General features: G+C 50.7%; 1 protein-coding gene across 1 annotated transcript in view; it reads left to right on the top strand.

The window, feature by feature from the left end:
• tmem67 (transmembrane protein 67) overlaps positions 1-24,857 on the top strand; it is a 439,599-nt gene that overhangs the window by 383,181 nt on the left and 31,561 nt on the right. The window contains exons 25-27 of the mRNA XM_072468028.1: positions 6,706-6,822; positions 6,919-7,023; positions 23,224-23,326. Of these exons, the coding sequence (XP_072324129.1) occupies positions 6,706-6,822; positions 6,919-7,023; positions 23,224-23,326 (325 nt within the window). The remainder of the gene's footprint in view (positions 1-6,705; positions 6,823-6,918; positions 7,024-23,223; positions 23,327-24,857) is intronic.

Below are 24,857 nucleotides of genomic sequence, written 5' to 3' on the forward strand. Positions count from 1 at the left end.
TGAGTCGAGATGATGCTCTGGTCGCCCTTTCCGATCGTCTCAGCCCGGGTGGTGGTGGTGGTGCTGGCTCGGGTCCGGTCGACTCTGGGAGCATCGCGCTGTCCCCTTCTGTTTCCTTACTCCTGGACGGGCCTGGGAGGAGAACCGATCCCCCCGGGAAGGGGGTAGCTGTGGGGTGCACCGGCGGGAGTGAGGGGGAGGTGATTGGTGTTGGGGGGGGGGTGGGAAGCTCCGGCGGGCGCCAGGTCCCGCAGAGAGACCGTGTCCTGTCGGCCGTCTGGGTACGCCACGTAGGCGTACTGCGGGTTTGCGTGGAGTAGATGTACCTTCTGCACCAGTGGGTCTGATTTGTGCGCCCGCACATGTTTCCGGAGCAGAATGGGTCCCGGGGCTGCCAGCCAGGTCGGAAGTGACGTTCCAGAAGCGGACTTCCTAGGGAAGACAAGGAGGCGCTCGTGCGGCGTTTGGTTCATGGTGGTGCACAGCAGGGACCGGATAGAATGAAGGGCATCCGGGAGTACTTCCTGCCAGCAGGAAGTTGGGAGACTCCTAGACCGTAGGGCCAGTAGGACGGTCTTCCGTACCGTTCCATTCTCCCTCTCTACCTGCCCGTTCCCCCGGGGGTTGTAGCTGGTCGTCCTGCTTGAGGCTATGCCCTTACTGAGCAGGAATTGACGCAGCTCGTCACTCATGAAGGAAGACCCCATATCGCTATGGATGTAGGCGGGGAAACCGAACAGTGTAAAGATGGTGCATAGGGCTTTAATGACCGTGGCCGCGGTCATGATGGGGCAGGGGATGGCGAAGGGGAAACGGGAGTATTCGTCAACGACGTTAAGAAAGTACGTGTTGCGATCGGTGGAGGGGAGGTGGCCTTTGAAGTCCAAACTGAGACGTTCAAAGGGACGGGAAGCCTTTATCAGGTGCACTCTATCTGGCCTGAAAAAATGCGGTTTGCATTCTGCGCAGATTTGGCAGTTCCTGGTGACTGTTCGGACCTCCTTGACGGAGTACGGGAGGTTGCGGGCCTTTATGAAGTGGTAGAAACGAGTGACCCCCGGGTGGCAGAAGTCCTCGTGGAGGGCTTGGAGACGGTCCACTTGTGCGTTGGCACAAGTGCCACGAGATAGGGCATCGGACGGCTCGTTCAGCTTTCCGGGACGATACAAGATCTCATAATTGTAGGTGGAGAGTTCGATCCTCCACCGCAGGATCTTGTCATTTTTTATCTTGCCCCGCTGTGCATTATCGAACATGAAGGCTACCGACCGTTGGTCAGTGAGGAGAGTGACTCTCATACCGGCCAGGTAATGCCTCCAATGTCGCACAGCTTCCACTATGGCTTGGGCCTCCTTTTCTACTGAGGAGTGGCGAATTTCTGAAGCGTGGAGGGTCCGGGAGAAAAAAGCCACGGGTCTTCCCGCTTGGTTGAGCGTGGCCGCCAGAGCTACGTCGGACGGGTCGCTCTCGACTTGAAAGGGGAGGGACTCATCGATGGCACGCATCGTGGCCTTTGCAATATCTGGCGGGCCTCTGTCGATGGGAAAAGTAGTGGACTGGATTAGTGGGCGGGCCTTGTCTGCGTATTGGGGAACCCACTGGGCGTAATAAGAAAAGAAGCCCAGGCAGCGTTTCAGGGCTTTGGCACAGTGGGGGAGAGGGAACTCCATGAGGGGGCACATGCGTTCGGGGTCGGGGCCTATCACTCCATTACGCACTACGTAGTCAAGGATGGCTAGACGGTCAGTGTTAAACACGCATTTTTCCTCGTTGTAGGTGAGGTTGAGGGCGTTAGCGGTCTGGAGGACTTTGCGGAGGTTGGCGTCGTGGTCCTGCTGGTCGTGGCCGCAGATGGTGACATTGTCGAGGTACGGGAACGTGGCCTGTAAACCGTGTTGGTCGACCATTCGGTCCATCTCCCGTTGGAAGACCGAGACTCCGTTCGTGACGCCGAATGGAACCCTTAAGAAGTGGTATTGCCGCCCGTCTGCTTCGAAGGCAGTGTACTTGCGGTCACCGGGGCGAATGGGGAGCTGGTGGTAGGCGGACTTAAGGTCCACGGTGGAGAAGACCTTGTACTGTGCAATCCGATTGACCATGTCGGATATGCGGGGAAGAGGGTACGCATCTAGCTGCGTGTACCTGTTGATGGTCTGACTGTAGTCTACGACCATCCTTTGCTTCTCCTCTGTCTTCACTGCTACCACCTGGGCTCTCCAGGGACTATTGCTGGCCTGGATTATGCCTACCTTCAGCAGCCGCTGGACTTCGGACCTGATAAACGTCTGGTCCTGGGTGCTGTACCGTCTGCTCCTAGTGGCGACGGGTTTGCAATCCGGGGTGAGGTTCGCAAACAAGGAGGGCGGTTCGACCTTGAGTGTCGCGAGGCTGCAGATAGTCCGTGGGGGTACAGGGCCGCCAAATTTGAATGTTAAGCTCTGGAAGTTGCATTGGAAGTCCAATCCCAGGAGGGTGGGAGCGCAGAGGTGGGGAAGGACATACAGCCGGTAATTTTTGAACTCTCTCCCCTGCAACGTAAGGTTTGCGATGCAGAACCCTTTGATTGCAACGGAGTGGGACCCCGCCGCCAGGAGATTTTTTGGATGCTTGGCCGAATTACAAGGGAACAACGTCTTACCGTGTCCGGGTGAATAAACCTCTCCGTGCTCCCCGAGTCGATCAAACACGGCGTCTCGTGCCCGTTCACCAGCACCTTTGTTGTTGTCGTCTGGAGCGTCCGGGGCCGCGACTGGTCGAGGGTCACCGATGCCAAATGTGGTTGGTGCATCAGATCGTTGTCTTCAGGCAGTGTGGAGCCGTCCACGCTGGGGTCCTTGCCTGTCAGCCAAGGTGGCGGCGTCCATGGATCGCACACGGTCGGGGGTGGACAAAATGGTCGCTCCCATGGGTCGCACGTGGCCGGGGGTGGACAAAATGGCCACTCCCATAGATCGCATGTGGCCCTTGGGTAGTAAGATGGCGGCGCCCGTCCCCCCCTCGTGGTGTCCGGGGCCCAAAATGGCGGCGCCCGTTGGCCGCCCGTGGGTCGCTGGGGGGGTTGAGTCTGTGGTCCCGTTTGTTCCCCAGAGATAGCGGCGACCCCACGGGACTGGCACACCGCTGCGTAGTGCCCCTTTTTAACCGCAGCTTTTGCAGATGGCCGAGCGGGCCGGGCAGCACTGGCGGAGGTGTTTTGGCTACCCGCAAAAATAGCAGCGGGGCCCCCCCGAGTGGTCTGGGATTCTGGCTGCGCACGCTTGCGGAGGGGTGGGGGGTGCCCGGGGGCCGGCCGCGGCGGGGGTCCACGGAGCCCAAGGGGCTGCAGCGCGGTCGGGGGCATAGGCGCGGGCATTTTGGGAGGCCACGTCGAGGGAGGCTGCAAGGGCCCGTACCTCTGTGAGTCCGAGAGAGTCTTTCTCTAAAAGTCTCTGGCGAATTTGCGATGATGCCAAACCTGCTACGTAAACGTCTCTGATCAGGAGGTCCGTATGTTCATTCGCCGTAACCGCTGGGCAGTTGCAGTTTCGTCCCAGGATCGTTACAGCATTGAAGAATTCGTCTAGCGATTCCCCGGGGATTTGTCATCTCGTCACGAGCTGGTAGCGTGCGTAGACCTGGTTGACGGGCCTAATGTAGATCTCCTTCAGCAGGTTGATCGCCGCTGGGAATTCTTCCGCGCCCTCGATGAGTGAGTAGATTTCGGGACTCACCCTGGAATGCAGGACCTGCATCTTCTGGTCTTCTGTTGGTCTGCCGGGGGCCGTTTGGAGGTATCCCTCAAAGCACGCCAGCCAGTGCTTAAACGCCAATGTTGCGTTAGCTGCTTGGGGGCCGATTCGCAGGCACTCCAGGGCGATCCGGAGTTCCATATTCCTTTTTGAGTCTGCTCAATAAATTGTAGCACCATCGATCACACACGAGGCGAGACGGAGAGAACTTCAATCGAGGCTTTATTGAGCAGACTTGTTCAGACTTGTTCTCCAGCAGCTCAGTCACAGAATGCAGCTGCGGGGAGTAAAACGGGTTCTTATACCCCGCCTATCTGGGTGGAGCCCAGTAGGCGGCTGATCCAATCGGGACCCAGCATCTGTCCTCCAATAGCTCCTCGGCATTCATGGTGTACCGTATTACCCCTAATACATACCACCACACAAGGTAACCAATTGGGCATCCCCTCCCCTATGCTTGGCCTCCTCCCACCAGCTTCAAAATTGAAGCCAGCAAAACGTGGACCACTAAGTGGCCACTTATCAGTCTCCGTTTGGGTGAGAGCGTGTTTTAACCACCACCCCCCCCCCCATAAAATTTGAGGTAAATGAGGAGTAGGCAGATGGGTGTCAAGAAGGCCACCTGAGAATTTTAAGTGCCTTCAACCTGGAAAACTGAGGGAGCTCGAAAAATTCTGCCAATTGTCTTCAGTCCCTGCCACAAACTGTTCCATTGACACCAACTCCATCCTTCTACTTGGCAACTGTCAGAAACAGAAGCAGACTGTTGCAACTTCGGTGTCATATTTAACCTCATAATAACCTTCTAATTAATTATTTGCGCCATCAGAAAGACATTTATTTCCACCACTGTAATATCGCCCTCTCCACCCTGCCTCAGCTCTTCTGCTGCTGAAACACTCATCCATGCCTTTGTTAGCTCCAGACTGGCTATTCTAATGGAACTCTGGGCTGGCCTTCACATTCTAATATCCATAAACTGGAAGTCACCCAAATCTCTGCAGCCCATGCCCAAATTCACACCAAAATGCATTCATCCATCATCCTTATGCTTGCTAACGTCCACTAGCTTCTGGTTCAGCAGCACCTACATTTTAAAACTTATCATCGTTTGTTTCAAAACCCTCCATATACTCGACCCTTCTACCTTTTTAAGCTCCTACAGCCCCACACCCCTCTGCAATATCTGCTCTCCTCTTCGCCAATTCCTGCCTCTTGAACATCCCCAATTTTAGTTGCTCTACCATTGATGGCCATGTCTTCAGCTGCCAGGGTGCTATGCTTGGTAATTTACCCCATAAACCTCTCTGCTTTTCTCCCTCACGTTTCTCCATTAGGACACTTCTTTAAACCTACCTTATTGATCAACCATTTGATCATCCCTCCCGATACTTCATTATGTGGCTTGGTGTAATATTTTGTTTCATAATGCTTCTGTGAAGCACGTTGGTATGTTTTATTACATTAAAGGTGCTATATAATCTTCAGTGATGAGGAAGCCCAGCACATCAGTGCAAAAGACAAGGCCAAAGTGTTTGCAATCATTTTCAGCCCCAAGTGCCAAGTGGATGATCCATTTTGGCTGCCTCTGTAAGGCCCAACATCATAGATGCCAGGTTTTCAGCCAGTTCCATTCATTCTACATGATATTAAGAAATGGATACAGCAAGTATATGGGCCCTGACAATATTACAGAGTAGTACTGAAAGCTTGTGCTCCAGAAAGAGCTGTGCTACTAGCCAAGCCGTTCCAGTACAGCTACAATACGGGCATTTACCTGGCAATGTGGAAAATTGTGCAGATTTGTCCTGTACAAGGTAGCAGGGTAAATACAGTCCGGTCAGTTACCGCTCCAAGTGGCAAGTGACATTCATGTCACACAAGTGGCAGACAATAACTATCTCCAACATGAAAGAATGCAACCATCTCCCCTTGACATTCAAAGGCATTACCATCACTGAACCTCCCACTATCAACATCCTGAGGGCTACCATTGACCAGAAACTGAACTGGACTAGCCATATAAATACTGTGGCTACAGGAGCAAGTCAGAGAGCAGCTCGCCAGTTGCCTCCCCAAAACCTGACCATCACATACAAAACACAAGTCAGGAGTGTGTTGGAATACTCCACTTGCCTGGATCAGTTCAGCTTCAACATTCAAGAAGCTCCACAACATCCAGGGCAAAGCCACTTACTTCATCAGCACCCCATACACCACATTGATTCCCTCCACAGCCAACACACAATGACAGCCATGGACACAATGACATGGATAGCAGCAAATCACCAAGGTTCCTTCAACAGCACCTTCCAAACCATTGCCTAGAAGGAGAAGCACAGTAGATGAAAGGGACCACTGTGACATGCAGGTTTCCCTCCATGGAACATGCCACCCTGATTTGGAGCCATATCGCCCTTCTTTCACTGTCTCTCTTTCTAACAGCACTGTATGTGTGCCCACGCCAGATGGAATGTAGCGGTTCAAGAAGGTGCGATACTGACCTTCGGAAGGACAATCAGGAATGAAAAATAAATGTTGGTCTTGCGAGTAAGGCACAACCCCATGACATAACTTTTTTAATGAATATTTTAAGCCTTTTACATCTAGCAAAGGTTACATTCTAGAAGTTTTGACATTAATTTCACGTATTTTGAATTGTTTTCAATGCTTACTGATAGCAAAGGCACATCAATAATTTTTATTGCCAATTTTCTGAGCACACAATCCTCCTGACCAAGAATGTGAGAAATTGAGGGCATGTTACTGCAGTTTACCAATACATGTGGCCAGTAGGTAAGGCTCTCAGCTAGCAAGATGTACTGAGAAAAAGCAGCCCTCATCTTTTCCTATGAATGTCAAAGCTATAGAGTTCTTACGAGTTTTATTTGTTCAGTGATTATTGGAAGTAATAATAATTAAGTAAATCAATTTTAAATGTGGTCAGACTGATTGCCAAATAATTGTTCCTTTCCAGGATAATCTGTGTGGTCAAAGAGGCTTGATTCCCAACACCGAAATTGAGACATTTCAGATATTCACCACAAACAAGATTAGAGAACAATATGACAAGATTCGGGAACCAATACACTGGGTCTGAGTGCCAATTAATGCATTACCTTAACACATTTCAAAAAATATGATTCAGAGAATGTTTTAAATGTTCCTAAATTTTGTACCAATTTTACAGTCAAGTGGATCTGACCAGCTCTTGAATCATGCTGATGACTTCTATGAACGTAAAATGAAGGCTTATAATACTACGAATAAATTTCTTGGTTCATTCATTGATCACGTAAGTACTCTGTTACTTTTGTCAACCTTGATAGTGATGCAAGTGTACTCCATCAGTCAACTTCATAGCTTTATGTTTATGATGCACTATCAATTACGACGAGACGAGAGTAGAGTTTAATCGAGGCTTTATTACGCAGAGATGTGTAGCCTCCCGCAGCTACTGCCAAAATGGCTGCAGCTCGGAGAGCCCACACATTTATATTCCGCCTACTGGGCGGAGCCAACAGGCAGGGATCTACCCCCATACCTGTAGTCCTATTGACTGGAAACGCTATATTTCGAGTACATTAGATGGGTCCGTTTTTGTCCAATGTGTGCAGGAGGGTTTCCTGGCACAGTATGTAGATAGGCCAACGAGAGGCGAGGACATATTGGATTTGGTACTGGGTAATGAACTAGGACAGGTGTTAGATTTGGAGGTAGGTGAGCACTTTGGTGATAGTGACCACAATTCGATTACGTTTACTTTAGTGATGGAAAGGGATAGGTATATACCACAGAGCAAGGGTTATATCTGGGGGAAAGGCAATTATGATGCGATGAGGCAAGACTTAGGATACATTGGATGGAGAGGAAAACTGCAAATAGGCACAATGGAAATGTGGAGCTTGTTCAAGGAACAGCTACTGCGTGTCCTTGATAAGTATGTACCTGTCAAGCAGGGAGGAAGTGGTCGAGTGAGGGAACCGTGGTTTACTAAAGCAGTCGAAACACTTGTCAAGAGGAAGGAGACTTATGTAAAGATGAGACATGAAGGTTCAGTTAGGGCGCTCGAGAGTTACAAGTTAGCTAGGAAGGACCTAAAGAGAGTGCTAAGAAGAGCCAGGAGGGGACATGAGAAGTCTTTGGCAAGTAGGATCAAGGATAACCCTAAAGCTTTCTATAGATATGTCAGGAATAAAAGAATGACGAGCGTAAGAGTGGGGCCAGTCAAGGACAGTAGTGGGAAGTTGTGCTTGGAGTTCGAGGAGATAGGAGAGGTGCTAAATGAATATTTTTCATCAGTATTCACACAGGAAAAAGACAATGTTGTCGAGGAGAATACTGAGATTCAGGCTACTAGACTAGAAGGGCTTGAGGTTCATAAGGAGGAGGTGTTAGCAATTGTGGAAAGTGTGAAAATAGATAAGTCACCTGGGCCGGATGGGATTTATCCTAGGATTCTCTGGGAAGCTTGGGAGGAGATTGCTGAGCCTTTGGCCTTGATCTTTAAGTCATCTTTGTCTACAGGAATAGTGCCAGAAGACTGGAGGATAGCAAATGTTGTCCCCTTGTTCAAGAAGGGGAGTAGAGATAACCCGGGTAACTATAGACCAGTGAGCCTTACTTCTGTTGTGGGAAAAATCTTGGAAATGTTTATAAGAGATAGGATGTATAATCATCTGGAAAGGAATAATTTGATTAGAGATAGTCAACACGGTTTTGTGAAGGGTAGGTCATGCCTCACAAACCTTATAGAGTTCTTTGAGAAGGTGACCAAACAGGTGGATGAGGGTAAAGCAGTTGATGTGGTGTATATGGATTTCAGCAAAGCGTTTGATAAGGTTCCCCATGGTAGGCTACTGCAGAAAATACGGAGGCATGGGATTCAGGGTGATTTCGCAGTTTGGATCAGAAATTGGCTAGCTGGAAGAAGACAAAGGGTGGTGGTTGATAGGAAATGTTCAGACTGGAGTCCCGTTACTAGTGGTGTCCCACAATGATCTGTTTTGGGGCCACTGCTGTTTGTCATTTTTATAAATGACCTGGAGGAGGGCGTAGAAGGATGGGTGAGTAAATTTGCAGATGACACTAAAGTCGGTGGAGTTGTGGACAGTGCAGAAGGATGCTACAAGTTACAGAGGGTCACAGATAAGCTGCAGCGCTGGGCTGAGTGGTGGCAAATGGAGTTTAATGCAGAAAAGTGTGAGGTGATTCATTTTGGAAGGAATAACAGGAAGACTGAGTACTGAGCTAATGGTAAGATTCTTGGCAGTGTGAATGAGCAGAGAGATCTTGGTGTCCATGTGCATAGATCCCTGAAAGTTGCCACCAAGGTTGAGAGGGTTGTTAAGAAAGCGTACGGTGTGTTAGCTTTTATTGGTAGAGGGATTGAGTTTCGGAGCCATGAGGTCATGTTGCAGCTGTACAAAACTCTGGTGCGGCCGCATTTGGAGTATTGCGTGCAATTCTGGTCGCCGCATTATAGGAAGGATGTGGAAGCATTGGAAAGGGTGCAGAGGAGATTTACCAGAATGTTGCCTCGTATGGAGGGAAGATCTTATGAGGAAAGGCTGAGGGACTTGAGGCTGTTTTCGTCAGAGAGAAGAAGGTTAAGAGGTGACTTAATTGAGGCATACAAGATGATCAGAGGATTGGATAGGGTGGACAGTGAGAGCCTTTTTCTTCGGATGGTGATGTCTAGCACGAGGGGACATACCTTTAAATTGAGGGGAGATAGATATAAGACAGATGGCAGAGGTAGGTTCTTTACTCAGAGAGTAGTAAGGGCGTGGAATGCGCCGCCTGCAGCAGTAGTGGACTCGCCAACACTAAGGACATTCAAATGGTCATTGGATAGACATATGGACAATAAGGGAATAGTGTAGATGGGCTTTAGAGTGGTTCCACGGTCGGCGCAACATCGAGGGCCGAAGGGCCTGTACTGCGCTGTAATGTTCTATGTTTTACAGGGGCCTTGCAGTAATACCCCGCGTATGCGGTATATACAATACAACAGTGGTGACTACCACATTCACCCCATGTTAAAAAGGAGTCCAGCGGGGATGGTGGAAAACTATTTACATTCAGGTGTTTAACATTTTAAGGAAAACTTTACAAATTCAGACGATCGGGCGCCTTGATCCGTCGTTGCGAGCGTCGAAGTTCAGGTGGCGATTCCGGCGTCGGTTCGGTCGTCGGTGACTCCGGGAGCATGCCGACCTCATCTTCATCCCCGGATGGGACCAAGGGGGGGGACGGATCGTCCTGGAGCGGGGGCTGTGGTGGGGTGCGCTGGGGGGAGGGAGGGTGGCGCCGGGGCAGATGGGGCGTGGGGACCCAGCTGGTGCCAGGTCCCTGAGGGAGACTGTGTCTTGGCGGCCGTCGGGGTACGCTACATCGGCGTACTGCGGGTTTGCGTGAAGTAGCTGTACTCTCTCAACCAACGGGTCCGCCTTGTGTAGCCGCACGTGCTTGCGGAGGAGAACGGGTCCTGGAGCTGCCAGCCACGTTGGGAGCAAAATCTCGGAGGCGGACTTCCTGGGGAAGGCAAAGAGATGTTCATGGGGAGTTCCGTTAGTCGCACTGCAAAGGAGCGACCGAATGGAGTGAAGGGCGCGGGGAGGACCTCCTGCCAGCGGGAGGCTGGGAGATTTCTGGACCGTAGGGCCAGCTGGACGGCCTTCCAGACCGTCCCATTCTCCCGCTCTACCTGCCCGTTTCCCCGGGCGTTGTCGCCCGGTCGTCCTGCTCAAGGCAATGCCCCTGTTGAGCAGGTACTGGCGCATCTTATTGCTCATAAATGAGGATCCCCGGTCGCTGTGGACGTAGGCGGGGAAACCGAACAGAGCGAAGATGGTGTTGAGTGCTTTCATGACGGTGGCAGACATCATATCGGAGCATGGGACGGCGAAGGGGAATCTGGAATATTCGTCGACCACATTAAGAAAGTACGTGTTTCGGTCGGTGAAGGGGAGGGGTCCTTTGAAGTCCACACTGAGGCGTTCAAAGGGACGGGAGGCCTTCACCAGGTGTGCTCGGTCTGGCCAGTAGAAGTGCAGTTTACACTCCACGCAGACCTGACAGTCTCTGGTGATAGCCCTGACTTCCTCGATGGAGTAGGGCAGATTGCAGGCCTTTATGAAGTGATAAAAGCGGGTGACCCCTGGGTGACAGAGATCGTCATGCAGGGTCTGGAGTCGGTCCGCTTGTGCGCTGGCACAAGTACCTCGGGATAGGGCATCGGAGGGCTCGTTGAGCTTACCGGGGCGATACAAAATCTTGTAATTGTAGGTGGAGAGCTTGATCCTCCACCTCAAGATCTTATCATTTTGATCTTACCCCGCTGTGTTGTTGAACATGAAGGCAACCGACCGTTGGTCAGTAAGGAGAGTGAATCTCCTGCCGGCCAAGTAATGCCTCCAATGCCGCATAGCTTCACCGATAGCTTGAGCCTCCTTTTCAACGGAGGAGTGCCGAATTTCGGAGGCATGGAGGGCGCGGGAAAAGAATGCCACGGGCCTGCCAGCCTGGTTGAGAATGGCGGCTAGAGCGACGTCTGATGCATCGCTCCCGACTTGGAAGGGGTGCGTCTCATCGACCGCGTGCATCGCCGCCTTGGCGATGTCGGCCTTGATATGGTTGAAGGCGTGGTGAGCCTCGGCCATCAGTGGGAAAACAGTGGAGTGGATGAGTGGCCGGGCCTTGTCCGCATAGTTAGGAACCCACTGGGCGTAGTACGAGAAGAACCCCCGGCGTCGTTTGAGGGCCTTGTGGCAGTGGGGAAGGGGGAGTTCCATGAGGGGGCGCATGCAATCGGGATCGGGCCCTAGCACTCCGTTCTGGACCACATAGCCGAGGATGGCAAATCGGTTTGTGCTGAACTTGCATTTCTCCTTGTTGTAGGTTAGGTTGAGGAGTTTAGCGGTGTGGAGGAATTTGGAACGGTTAGCGTCGTGGTCCTGCTGGTCGTGGCCGCAGATGGTGACGTTATCCAGGTACGGGAAGGTGGCCCGCAGTCCGTACCGGTCAACCATTCGGCCCATCTCCCGTTGGAAGACCGAGACCCCGTTAGTGACTCCAAAGGGAACCCTAAGGTAGTGGTAAAGGCGTCCGTCCGCTTCAAACGTGGTGTACGGGCAGTCCGCTTTGCGAATGGGGAGCTGGTGGTAGGCAGATTTCAGGTCCACTGTCGAGAAGACCCAGTACTGTGCAATATGATTGACCATATCAGATATGCGTCGAGCTGCGTGTACCGATTGATGGTCTGACTGTAGTCAACGACCAACCTGTTTTTCTCCCCAGTTTTCACAACTACCACTTGGGCTCTCCAGGGGCTGTTGCGGGCCTCGATAATGCCTTCCCGTAGCAGCCGCTGGAGCTCAGACCTGATGAAGGTCCTGTCCTGGGCACTGAACCGTCTGCTCCTGCTGGTGACGAGTTTGCAATCCGGGGTGAGGTTTGCAAACAGAGAAGGCGGGTCGACCTTAAGGGTCGTGAGACCGCAGACAGTAAGGGGTGGTAGGGGCCCGCCAAATTTCAGGGTTAGGCTCTGGAGGTTGCACTGGAAGCCCAGGTCGAGTAGCAGGGCAGCGCAGAGGTCGGGGAGGACGTAGACCCAAAAGCCGCTGAACTCTACGCCCTGGATGGTGAGAGCGCTGGAGCAGTACCCACTGATCGCGATGGAGTGGGATCCGGAGGCCAGGGAGATTTTCTGGTTAATGGGGTGTACCGTGAGGGAGCAGCGCCTTACCGTATCGGGGTGCATGAAGTTCTCAGTGCTCCCGGAGTCCAGAAGGCAGGATAGCTTGTGCCCGTCGACCTTCACTGTCGTCGACGCTGTCGCGAGGTTGTGCGATCGGGACTGGTCGATCGTGATAGAGGCGGCGGTTGCAGGCGGTGAGTGGCTCGATGAGGTGGCCGACGAGCAGGGGTCCTGAGGCGGGGAAGATGGCCCCGCCCACGGGCCACATGTGTCCTGAGGCAGGCAAGATGGCGGCGCCCATGGGCCGCATGTGTTGTGAGCCGAGCAAGATGGCAGCGCCCACGGGCCACACGTGTTGTGAGGCGAGCAAGAACGCGGCATCCACGGGCCATACGTGGTCTGAGGCGAGGAAGATGGCGCCGCCCACGGGTCGCACGTGGGGGGTGCAGGGACAATAGCAGCGATCGAGCGGGTCTGGCACACAGCAGCAAAATGTCCTTTCTTCCCGTAGGCCTTGCAGAACACGCTCCGCGCCGGGCAGCGCTGCCAGGGGTGTTTTGTCTGTCCGCAGAAGTAGCACTTGGGTCCCCGGGGTTGGTTGGCTGCCCGATGCTCCCCGGGCCTCTACATGGGTCGGGGATGCGAATGGACCGACCATCCAACGCTTCCCCGACACCTGGCGCTGCCAGTCCTGGAGGCCCGCCCTTGTATCAACAAGGGTCTGCAAGTTTGCAGCCATGGAGCTCAGGGAGTTGGCCATCCCTGTCTGTGTCTGGGGATGGGGGATATGGGGAAGGGGGATATGGGGGAAGGGGGATATGGGGCAATGGGGTATGGGGCATATGGGGAGGGGGATATGGGGGAAGGGGGATATGGGGGAAGGGGGATATGGTGGATATCGGGGAAGGGGGATATGGCGGAAGGGGATATGGCGGAAGGGGATATGGGGGTAGGTGGATATGGGGGAAGGGGGATATGGGGCAAGGGGGATATGGGGAAGGGGAAAAGGGGGGGCAGGCTGTGGGGGTCTCACTTGGTGGTGCCCCCCCCCAACCTCTGCATCCGCAACCTCCCGGTCCTCAGGTCCGCCTACAAGTTCCAGGGCCCTCTCTTCATGAACGGTGAGTGGTCGCAGTTCAAGTGGACTCCCTCCGGGCCTCTCACGCTCCCGGTTGTTGTGTGCGCGCTTCTCCTGTGGGGGGCGGGTGGGTGGCAGGGATAAAGCACAACAGTGTTGGGCAGACATATATATGCGGCCCAGCGGTTGTGTGTATTTTGGCAGAGGTTCACAACCCATCCTGCCACTGCAGCCTGCATGGTGGGTGCAGCCATGTCAGTTGCACCTAGGGCTGTGCCGCACATCGGAGGTTGGGGGGGGGCGGTACTCACCCTGGCTGCCCTGACAAGGTCATTGACCTTCTTGTGGCATTGGGCGCCTGTCTTTGCAGTTGCAGCCACGGCGCTGACGGCCTCTGCCACCTCCCTCCACAGGCGCCGGCTGAGGCATGTAGCGACGCTGCGGCCATGTCCGGGGTACAGGGCATCTCTCCTCTGCTCCACTGCATCCAGGAGTGCCTCGATGTCCCGCTTCTGTAACCTCGGCACTGCGTGGCAGGCGCCCATTTTGACGTGTCTTGGGGGGGGAGGGGGGGGCTTTTGTGCTGCGATGCCACGCGGCGTCAATGATTATCATAGATTATCATAGAATTTACAGTGCAGAAGGAGGCCATTCGGCCCATCGAGTCTGCACCGGCTCTTGGAAAGAGCTCCCTCCCAAGATCAACACCTCCACCCTATCCCCATAACCCAGTAACCCCACCCAACATTAAGGGCAATTTTGGACACTAAGGGCAATTTATCATGGCCAATCCACCTAACCTGCACATCTTTGGACTGTGGGAGGAAACCGGAGCACCCGGAGGAAACCCATGCACACACGGGGAGAATGTGCAGACTCCGCACAGACAGTGACCGAAGCCGGAATCGAACCTGGGACCCTGGAGCTGTGAAGCAATTCTGCTATCCACAATGCTACCGTGCTCCCCCGAGTCTGGAGGATCAATTGAAACTTTCAAAACTGATAGTCTTTTATGTTAGGGTAAGTGTGCTAAATGGGATGCCAAATGGAGTTAAGATAAAGATCAACCACGCTGTGACTGAATGGTGGAACATGCTCTGAGGCGTTGATTGGCCACCTCCTGTTCCCACCTTAAACACGCAAGGTAACCAGTTTCAGCGAGTCCATTTTCCAGCCAGTGTAGAAATAGGGATAGAGTTCCTCAGTGAAGGTGTCAGTGAAAGTGAAGAGATGGGACAAGTCATCGGCATTGTAAAAGGACACCTGCCCCATCTCATAATCCAAGTAAACCCCGATCCTCTGGGGCTTGGTGCTCAGGCGTAGAGGGGTGTGAGGAGAGGTGAGGGCCGCGTATTCCTCGCCGGACCGCCTCAGGGCCCAGATACCCGCCTTGGGCGTCGGCTTGGTGTTCTCCTTCCTGATAACGGACGCTGTGGCCACCCCCACCGCCCACTCCCAGTTCACCCTCACCCTCACCTCCCAGTAGTTCCTCCCTGACGCGAATCCCTCTGAGCTCAGCACGCAGAGGCAGCGGCCGCGCGTCCTTGACGGGTGGCGTCATGCCGCTGCTAGCCCATTCCGGGCCGGAGAATTTGCGCCATTTTGGGGGGCCCGACGCCGGAGTGATTCACGCCGTCTTTGACGCCGGGTTCCGGCCATCGCGCCGATGATCGGAGAATCCCGCCCAAGGTTTCTCCTCTACCACAGCACTAAAATAACCGCTATTGAATTCACAAATGACATCCTATATGACTGCCCATGGTAAATGATCAATTATCATCCTTCTTGCAGTGGCATGCTCTCGGTCGTGATCTGTAACATCTTTTTTTATTGGAAATTTGAAAATCCAGATATTTGCTTAATGACTCAAGCCACAAGGTTGACTGTTGAAAACATTAGAATTTTACTGCACAGAAAACAAAGAACATGAATACTAATAATTACCCTGTATCTTAAATCGTCAGTTACGTCAAAGTTATTCCAAGTACAATTAACTTCTTAATTTAAGTTATTTAATTAACTCAATAGCCTCAAGTCATATACTCATCATAATTGGAAAATTAACCATTTGGTCTGCGTACAATTGCAAAGATTTGTTTAAGGATTGATACTTTTTGAGTCTTCCGCTTACTTCCAGCAAGGTTGTCCCTTGAAATCTCTAACCGTCCTACAATTGTAGATTCCTTGTTCAACACAGGCTTCGCTAGCATCTTAAGCATATCTACCTTGGGTCAGAACACACCTGATTCTAATGTTCGTTAATCCTGCATCCAGGAAGTCTCTCTATCTCACAGCTCTGCTATCCCAGAAGTTCAGCTCACTATTCGTAGAATTAGTAGAATCCTTCATTAATTTGTTTATTTTTCAAAACAATGTTTGAGAGTGACTATGGAGAGGGTAGAGCCTCTTAAGGATAAACAAGGTCATCTATGTGCGGATTCACAAGGGATGGGAGAGGTCCTAAATGAATATTTCTCGTCAGTTTTGAAAGGCATGAATGTTAGCGAAACTGGGGAAATAAAAAGTGATGCCTTGAGGAGTGTACATATTACAGAGAAGGAGGTGCTGAAGGTATAAAAGCTCATCAAGATGGATAAATCCCCGGGACCTGATGAAATGTATCCCAGGACGTTGTGGGAGGCTAGGGAGGAAATTGCCGGCCCCCTAGCTGAGATATTTGAATCATCGACAGCCACAGGAGAGGTGCCTGAAGATTGGAGAATAGCAAATGTTGTGCCCTTGTTTAAGAGGATAAGCCTGAGAATTACAGACTTAATTCTGTAGTGCGTTAATTGTGAGAAGGTATTCTGAGGGACAGGATCTACAGGCATTTAGACAGGCAAGGGCTAATTGGGGAAAGTCAGCATGGCTTTGTAAGGGGAAAGCCATGTCTCACGAATTTGATTGAGCTTACTGAAGGGGTAACCAAGAAGGTAAATGAGAGCAGTGCGGTCGACGTTGTCTACGTGGACGTTTGCAAGGCCTTTGACAAGGTACCGCATGGTAGTTTGTTGCAGAAGGTTAAATCTCACGGAATCCAGGGTGAGGTAGCCAATTGGATACAAAATTGGCTTGGCAACCGAAGCCAAAGAGTGGTTGTGGAGGGTTGTATTTCAAACTGGAGGCCTGTGACCAGCAGTGTGCCCCAGGGATCGGTGATGGGTCCACTGTTATTTGTTATATATATGTACAGGTGCTGCCGGTACACGCAAACTGCCGGTACACGCGAGGTCTCATGTGGCGCCGCCTTTGCACCTCCTCCTCCTTGACCTGTTGGGCAGCCGACTCTACATCCTCAGCGGCTGCCACTTGCTCCTCTGGGACAGGCTCCGCTGCTGTAGCATCCTCCTCCTCGAGCAGCTATAGCTTGTGCACCCTCAGTGCACCTCCCAGGACTGCGGTGACTAGAAGGAAGGCCACCATTGCCACCATTGCTGGTTGAATTCCAAATCCATTGTTTGAGTGGGCAAAAAACCAACATGTTAGCATGGTGCGTTTCCCTGTGCCCAACCAGGTCCAATGGGCTACATGGTGGCCCCGGTTCGCACTGCGGACCCTGCCCCCGCATCCCTCATCCCTGGCTGTCGATTCCTGGCACCATGGGAGCCTCTGGCCCTGACGCACATCCCTACTGCCGGGATACTGTTGGCTGGCGCTGCCCTTGCCAGCGGTATTCTCCGCTGCCCCCGCCCGGCGCCCCCCTGTGAGGGCTACTGTGGGCGTCGCCCTTGGATGGGTCGTGTGATGCCTGCCGGCAGGGGGGCGGCCAATTGGGGTGGCTATATGGCAGAGGATGGGTCCGGGGGTGGTGGGGTGAGAGATTTGGGTGTGGAGGTGGGAGCACTGATATGGCCAGTGTCACTCCGCGGAACCAGGGGCCAAGGTGGGTGGTCAGTGGGGTGCACAGCAAGATGGTTGCCTTGCAAGCCGCAGCAATGGCGGTCCGTGCCAGGACACCATCCCAGGCCTGTGGGGTTCACCCCGGCTCCTTGGCCCATCCCTCGTCAGCCCCCTGCCAGAGTCAGGACCGGCAGCCCACGGTCGCGCCTCTCCATGTCCCACCTCGTCTCTCTCCCTCATCAGGTACGGCGCCTGTTTCTCGATTTTTACAAGCACAAGTGTGGCAGGGGGATGGGAACCGATGCAGGAAGTTGCAAGGTAGTAAAACAGGGACAGAAACAAAAGGCAGAAAGGGGGAAAGTGTAAGGCAGAGAAGCCATCGTCAAAAATTAAAAAGGGCGACAGTACAAGGTACAGTGACTGAGGGGAGCTCAGTGAATAGGATCAGGAATACTAAAAGGAATAAAACGGGAAGTGAAAACATTAATGGTAAGCGACGCGGCAGGTTGTTACACGAAGATATGGGTTCAACGACAAGGAAAATTAGGAGAAAGGTAAGAGGAAATATAACTTTGGAGAGGTTACTGATCGAGGCGTTAAGATTCAGAACAGAGGTCAAAAAGCCAACATAAGTGTACTTTACCTGAATGCTCGTAGTATTCGGAATAAGGTAAATGAGTTGATGGTGCGAATCATCGTGAATGACTATGATTTAGTGGCCATTACTGAAACATGGTTAAAGGATGGTCACGACTGGGAGTTAAATATCCAAGAGTATCAAACTATTCGGAAGGACAGAGTGGATGGTAAGGGAGGTGCTGTAGCTCTGTTATTTAAGAATGACATCCGGGCAACAGTAAGGGACGACATCGGTGCTATGGAGGATAAGGTTGAATCCATTTGGGTGGAAATCAGGAATAGTAAGGCGAAAAAGTCACTGATAGGAGTAGTCTATAGGCCACGAAATAGTAACATTATGGTGGGGCAGGCAATAAACAAAGAAATAACTGATGCATGTAGAAATGATACAGCAGTTATCATGGGGGATTTTAATCTACATGTCGATTGGTTTAACCAGGTCGGTCAAGGCAGCCTTCAGGAGGAGTTTATAGAATGTATCCGCGATAGTTTCCTAGAATGATATGTAATGGAACCTACGAGGGAATAAGCGGTCCTAGATCTGGGGCGAGATTCTCCGACCCTCCGCCGGGTCGGAGAATCGCCGGGGGCTGCCGTGAATCCCGCCCCCGCCGGTTGCCGAATTCTCCGGCACCGGAGAATCGGCGGGGGTGGGAATCGCACCGCGCCGGTTGGCGGGCCCCCCACCCGCGATTCTCCGGCCCGTATGGGCCGAAGTCCCGCTGCTAGAATGCATGTCCCACCGGCGTGGATTAAACCACCTACCTTACCGGCGGGACAAGGCAGCGCGGGCGGGCTCCGGGGTCCTGGTGGGGGCGCGGGGCGATCTGGCCTCGGGGGGTGCCCCCACGGTGGCCTGGCCCGTGATCGGGGCCCACCGATCCGCGGGCGGGCCTGTGCCGTGGGGGCACTCTTTTCCTTCCGCCTTTGCCACAGTCTCCACCATGGCGGAGGCGGAAGAGACTCCCTCCACTGCGCATGCGCGGGGATGCCTTGAGCGGCTGCTAACGCTCCCGCGCATGCGCCGCCTTGCAATGTCATTTCCGCGCCAGTTGGCGGGGCGGAAATCAGTCCGGCGCGGGCCTAGCCCCTCAAGGTTAGGGCTGGGCCCCCCAAGATGCGAAGGATTCCGCACCTTTGGGGCGGCGCGATGCCCGACTGATTTGCGCCGTTTTTGGCGCAGGTCGGCGGACATCGCGCCGATACCGGAGAATTTTGCCCCTGGTCCTGTGTAATGAGACAGGATTGATTAATGATCTCATAGTTAGGGATCCTCTCGGAAGGAGCGATCACAATATGGTGGAATTTAAAATACAGATGGAGGGTGAGAAGGTAAAATCAAACACTAGTGTTTTGTGCTTAAACAAAGGAGATTACAATGGGATAAGAGAAGAACTAGCTAAGGTAGACTGGGAGCAAAGACTTTATGGCGAAACAGTTGAGGAACAGTGGCGAACCTTCCAAGTGATTTTTCACAGTGCTCAGCAAAGGTTTATACCAACAAAAAGGAAGGACGGTAGAAAGAGGGAAAATCGACCGTGGATATCTAAGGAAATAAGGGAGAGTATCAAATTGAAGGAAAAAGCAGACAAAGTAGCAAAGATTAGTGGGAGACTAGAGGACTGGGAAATCTTTAGGGGGCAACAGAAAGCTACTGAAAAAGCTATGAAGAAGAGTAAGATAGATTATGAGAGCAAACTTGCTCAGAATATAAAAACAGATAGTAAAAGATTCTACAAATATATAAAACAAAAAACAGTGGCTAAGGTAAATATTGGTCCTTTAGAGGATGAGAAGGGAGATTTAATAATGGGAGATGAGGAAATGGCTGAGGAACTGAACAGGTTTTTTGGGTCGGTCTTCACAGTGGAAGACACAAATAACATGCCAGTGACTGGAGGCAGGCAGAAAGCGAGTAATTATAGGCCAGTCAGCTTAACTTCGGTAGTAGGGAAGGTGCTGGAATCTATCATCAAGGAAGAAATAGCGAGGCATCTGGATGGAAATTGTCCCATTGGGCAGACGCAGCATGGGTTCGTAAAGGGCAGGTCGTGCCTAACTAATTTAGTGGAATTTTTTGAGGACATTACCAGTGCGGTAGATAACGGGGAGCCAATGGATGTGGTATATCTGGATTTCCAGAAAGCCTTTGACAAGGTGCCACACAAAAGGTTGCTGCATAAGATAAAGATGCATGGCATTAAGGGGAAAGTAGTAACATGGATAGAGGATTGGTTAATTAATAGAAAGCAAAGAGTGGGGATTAATGGGTGTTTCTCTGGTTGGCAATCTGTAGCTAGTGGTGTCCCTCAGGGATCAGTGTTGGGCCCACAACTGTTCACAATTTACATAGATGATTTGGAGTTGGGGTCCAAGGGCAATGTGTCCAAGTTTGCAGACGACACTAAGATAAGTGGTAAAGCAAAAAGTGCAGAGGATACTGGAAGTCTGCAGAGGGATTTGGATAGACTAATTGAATGGGCTAGGGTCTGGCAGATGGAATACAATGTTGACAAATGTGAGGTTATCCATTTTGGTAGGAATAACAGCAAAAGGGATTATTATTTAAATGATAAAATATTAAAACATGCTGTGCAGAGAGACCTGGGTGTGCTAGTGCATGAGTCGCAAAAAAGTTGGTTTACAGGTGATTAAGAAGGCAAATGGAATTTTGTCATTCATTGTTAGAGGGATGGAGTTTAAGACTAGGGAGGTTATGCTGCAATTGTATAAGGTGTTAGTGAAGCCACACCTGGAGTATTGTGTTCATGTGTTCAGTTTTGGTCTCCTTACTTGAGAAAGGACGTACTGGCACTGGAGGGTGTGCAGGGGAGATTCACTAGGTTAATCCCAGAGCTGAAGGGATTGGATTATGAGGAGAGGTTGAGTAAACTGGGACTGTACTCGTTGGAATTTAGAAGGATGAGGGGGGATCTTATAGAAACATATAAAATTATGAAGGGAATAGATAGGATAGATGTGGGCAAGTTATTTCCACTGGTGGATGAAAGCAGAACTAGGTGGCATAGCCTCAAAATAAGGGGAAGTAGATTTACGACCCAGTTTAGGAGGAACTTCTTCACCCAAAGGGTTGTGAATCTATGGAATTCCTTGCCCAGTGAAGCAGTAGAGGCTCCTTCATTAAATGTTTTTAAGATAAAGATAGATAGTTTTTTGAAGAATAAAGGGATTAAGGGTTATGGTGTTCAGGCCGGAAAGTGGAGCTAAGTCCACAAAAGATCAGCCATGATCTCATTGAATAGTGGAGCAGGCTCGAGGGGCCAGATGGCCTACTCCTGCTTCTAGTTCTTATGTTCTTATGTAAGTGAACCTCACCGTCGGAAACACCCCCCAGTTGGGATGGAGAATCGCGAAAGCCCTGAAGAATACCGAGTCAGGCCCGCTAATGAGATGTCAATAGCGTTTACTGTACGCATAGAATGGAACTCATTGACACGTTGTCAAGGCACAGGGACAATTGCGATTTGGCGTGAACGTGTGCCCGCCACGATCTCAGCTTCAGAACCGATACTCTGCCCAATCACATTTCCCAATTCCGGCGTCAGCTGACAATGATTCCCACAAATGTTTTTAAAAATTAAAGCAAAATGAACACAAGTTATTAATAACCTTTAGAAATGAAATAAATGCATTTGATGGCTTACAACAGTGTTGTACTGTGGAAGAACTAGAAAATCTGATTAATGGCATCTAAATTGTGAAGTATTTGACACGCTTGTCGTCGACCCCCATTTTTGATCCACTTACCTGTAGCCTGCATCTGGCCAGCAATTAGTTACCTGTCGGCTTAATTGCTGCTGTATCAGGTGCTGTCTTTTTGCCTCACCTCCTATTGTGGTTTACTCGCATTGGTTGCGGTTCGATTTTCATTCATGGAATATATTAATGAATATGCTAGAAAGTGAAAGAGAAAAGACACTCCATCCCTATTCCTGGCACTGAATAATTTCATGAGTTTCTTGAGTACTTCTCAGACCTGGCTCTTTTGAGTTGACCATCAAGAGTGCCATACATAAAACCTTAGGCTGGTGCCCATAATGTGCCATTTAGCTTCTCTGGAATAAATACATTTTTCTATTTGGGGTAATAGTTACTTTGGGGCTGTGATTTTTTTTTTAGTTCATAGAATTTACAGTGCAGAAGGAGGCCATTCAGCCCATCGAGTCTGCACCGGCTCTTTGAAAGAGCACACTACCCAAGCCCACATCTCCACCCTATCCCCATAACACAGTAACCCCACCCAACACTCAGGGCAATTTTGAACACTAAGGGCAATTTAGCATGGCCAATCCACCTAACCTGCACATCTTTGGACTGTGGGAGGAAACCGGAGCACCCGGAGGAAACCCACGCACACACGGGGAGAATGTGCAGACTCCGCACAGACAGTGAACCAAGCCGGGAATCGAACCTGGGACTCTGGAGCTGTGAAGCAATTGTGCTAACCACCATGCTACCGTGCTGCCCACTATGGGCATGTGGATTTATTTCTATGAAGAATTATACAAATATTTACAAAGGTGCTTCCATTTTCCTTGGCATTAACTTTCATACCACTGTACTTTCCCATTTACTTGTCAGTATCGCAAACATCAAAGGTTACATTCACCTCTCTTAAAACCAACTTCTAGGCAGTGTAGACCTCTGTTTTAAGAGATCGGTGGCATTCCACCATTTACTCACCTCCTGCAAGAGGAACTCCCAATGTACTATTTAGAAAGTGTATTCATTTTGTCACTGCATCTTGAAATGTCAACTAAATTATTCACATTGATGGCGTCAAGCAGCCAATTTCAGTTGCAAGAACAGAGGATGCTGGAAAAACTCAACAGGTCTGGCAGCATCTGTAAGGAGAGAAAGCAGTGTTAACGGGTGGTGGGGGGGGGGGGTGGGGCGAGGGGGGGGGGGGGGGACGGTGGATGTGGATTTTCCAACTGTTCTCACCAGCAGGATCTTCTGGTCCCACCGAGAGTGGACCCCCATCATGGATTTCCTGGCGTTGGGGAATGGATACAATGGGAAACCCCATTGACCAGCCAGCAAAATGGAGCATCCCGCCGGCGTGCTGAGCCAGAAATCTGGCGCGGTGGAATGGAAAATCCAGCCTCAGATATTTACAACTGTTGAGAGAAAAATATTTTTACGTGACACTCCCTGCTTAGACAATGTTAACACTATCAAAAACACAGAATTTATATTTTTTTGTACCCCTACAGGCAATTCGTGACATGGATTACATTGTACAAGATAAACTTTTACTGGAACGAATCATTGGAATGGAGCTGCATGAACCTATAGATAAGACCATTTTTTACAATGGTATTATTTCCATTTATAAGTCTAAACTTCCTATTTTTAAAATTACACATTTCCGGAAGGTTTCTATAAACCAGTAAACCAGATACTTTGCCGTGATTTATTTTGATCAAGTATGTTGTAGATTAATACTAAGGTTGCAGTTATAAGATGAACTAGTGATGGAAATGGTTTCATTCTCAAATAACTTGCCCTGCAACAAACTTACATTATAATATCACAAATGGACAAATAGATTAAAGGCATAATTTTCCAATCAACACACAGTGGGCTAAACAGCTGTCTTGTAATGCAGAACAAGGCAGCAGCGCGGGTTCAATTCCCATACTGACCTCCTCGAACAGGCGCCGGAATGTGGCGACTAGGGACTTTTCACAATAACTTCATTGAAACGTACTTGTGACAATAAGCGATTATTATATTATTATATTATATTATTACGTGCAACAGCAGATATGGAAAATGGCATTTTTCCCACTAGCTGAAATGGTGTGTTATCATGCCATTATGTATGCTTCAGAGTGAAGTAAATATACATCCACGCGAACTCCGCCAGATTGCTGGCAGGCGGTCCCTGATTAGCCTTCCCCGACATGATCACAGCACTTCCTCACTCCTTGCACCATATTTAAAGTGCATTTACCAGAGCACAGCCTACTTCATGACTGCAGACCAGGACTGCTCCATGCGAGACATGGTCTAGAAAATGAAGACGATGTCAGTTCCCAGATTTCGTGACGTCTCACCGGGGCACCTGCTAGGAGGACCACTGCAAAATCACCCCAGTGATGTCCAGAGGTCCACCAACCTCATCATTCTGGCTTGGGAGGCTGTGACAAAGGGTTGTGGCCAACTCCATTCAGAAGAGGTCTGCCATCCAATACAGGAAGAGGATTAATGATATCATCTGTGCTGTCAGGGTAAGTCCATTGTTTTATTGCTCTTAACTCATGGACTCATCAGCCCATTAAACATTGACATTGGTCTCATGCACAGCCAACTCAAGAGACATCACCATTCATCCCCTCACACACTTTCATATCAGTCTCAGATCCTCTGAAGCAGTAGGTATCTATTAAGATTACTTTTTAAGTATCAACAGATGTGTAGGGCAGGTAGCTTCAGAAGAAAGTTCTGAAATGAAGGAGAACAAGGCTGCAGGCTTTTCCACCAACGATCAAACAAAGCAAGTTGGAGAGCTGGAAGGAGTGACATATAGGACTGAGTCATTTTTAAATGGATCTCTCGACACCAATTGTATGCCCTTGGCAACTTTGGGCCGCATGTGACCTCACAGTATAATCCTTTAGGCAAAACAGAAAATGTTGTACCGTTGCTGGCAATGGAACCCCGAGAGTAACATTGTCACATTTCAGGCACACAATTATGAACCCAGTGAGGAGAGTAGAGTGCCTCTTGTAGGTTGCCATTGAGACTGGATGCATGAGAGATGCTGGAAGAGGTCTGATTCTGGGATAACACCTTGTTTCAGGAAAGACACCTAGCACCTTGTTTCAGGAAAGACATCTCCTCC

Source organism: Scyliorhinus torazame, chromosome 11 (assembly GCF_047496885.1).
Source record: "Scyliorhinus torazame isolate Kashiwa2021f chromosome 11, sScyTor2.1, whole genome shotgun sequence".
Lineage (NCBI taxonomy): Eukaryota > Metazoa > Chordata > Chondrichthyes > Carcharhiniformes > Scyliorhinidae > Scyliorhinus > Scyliorhinus torazame.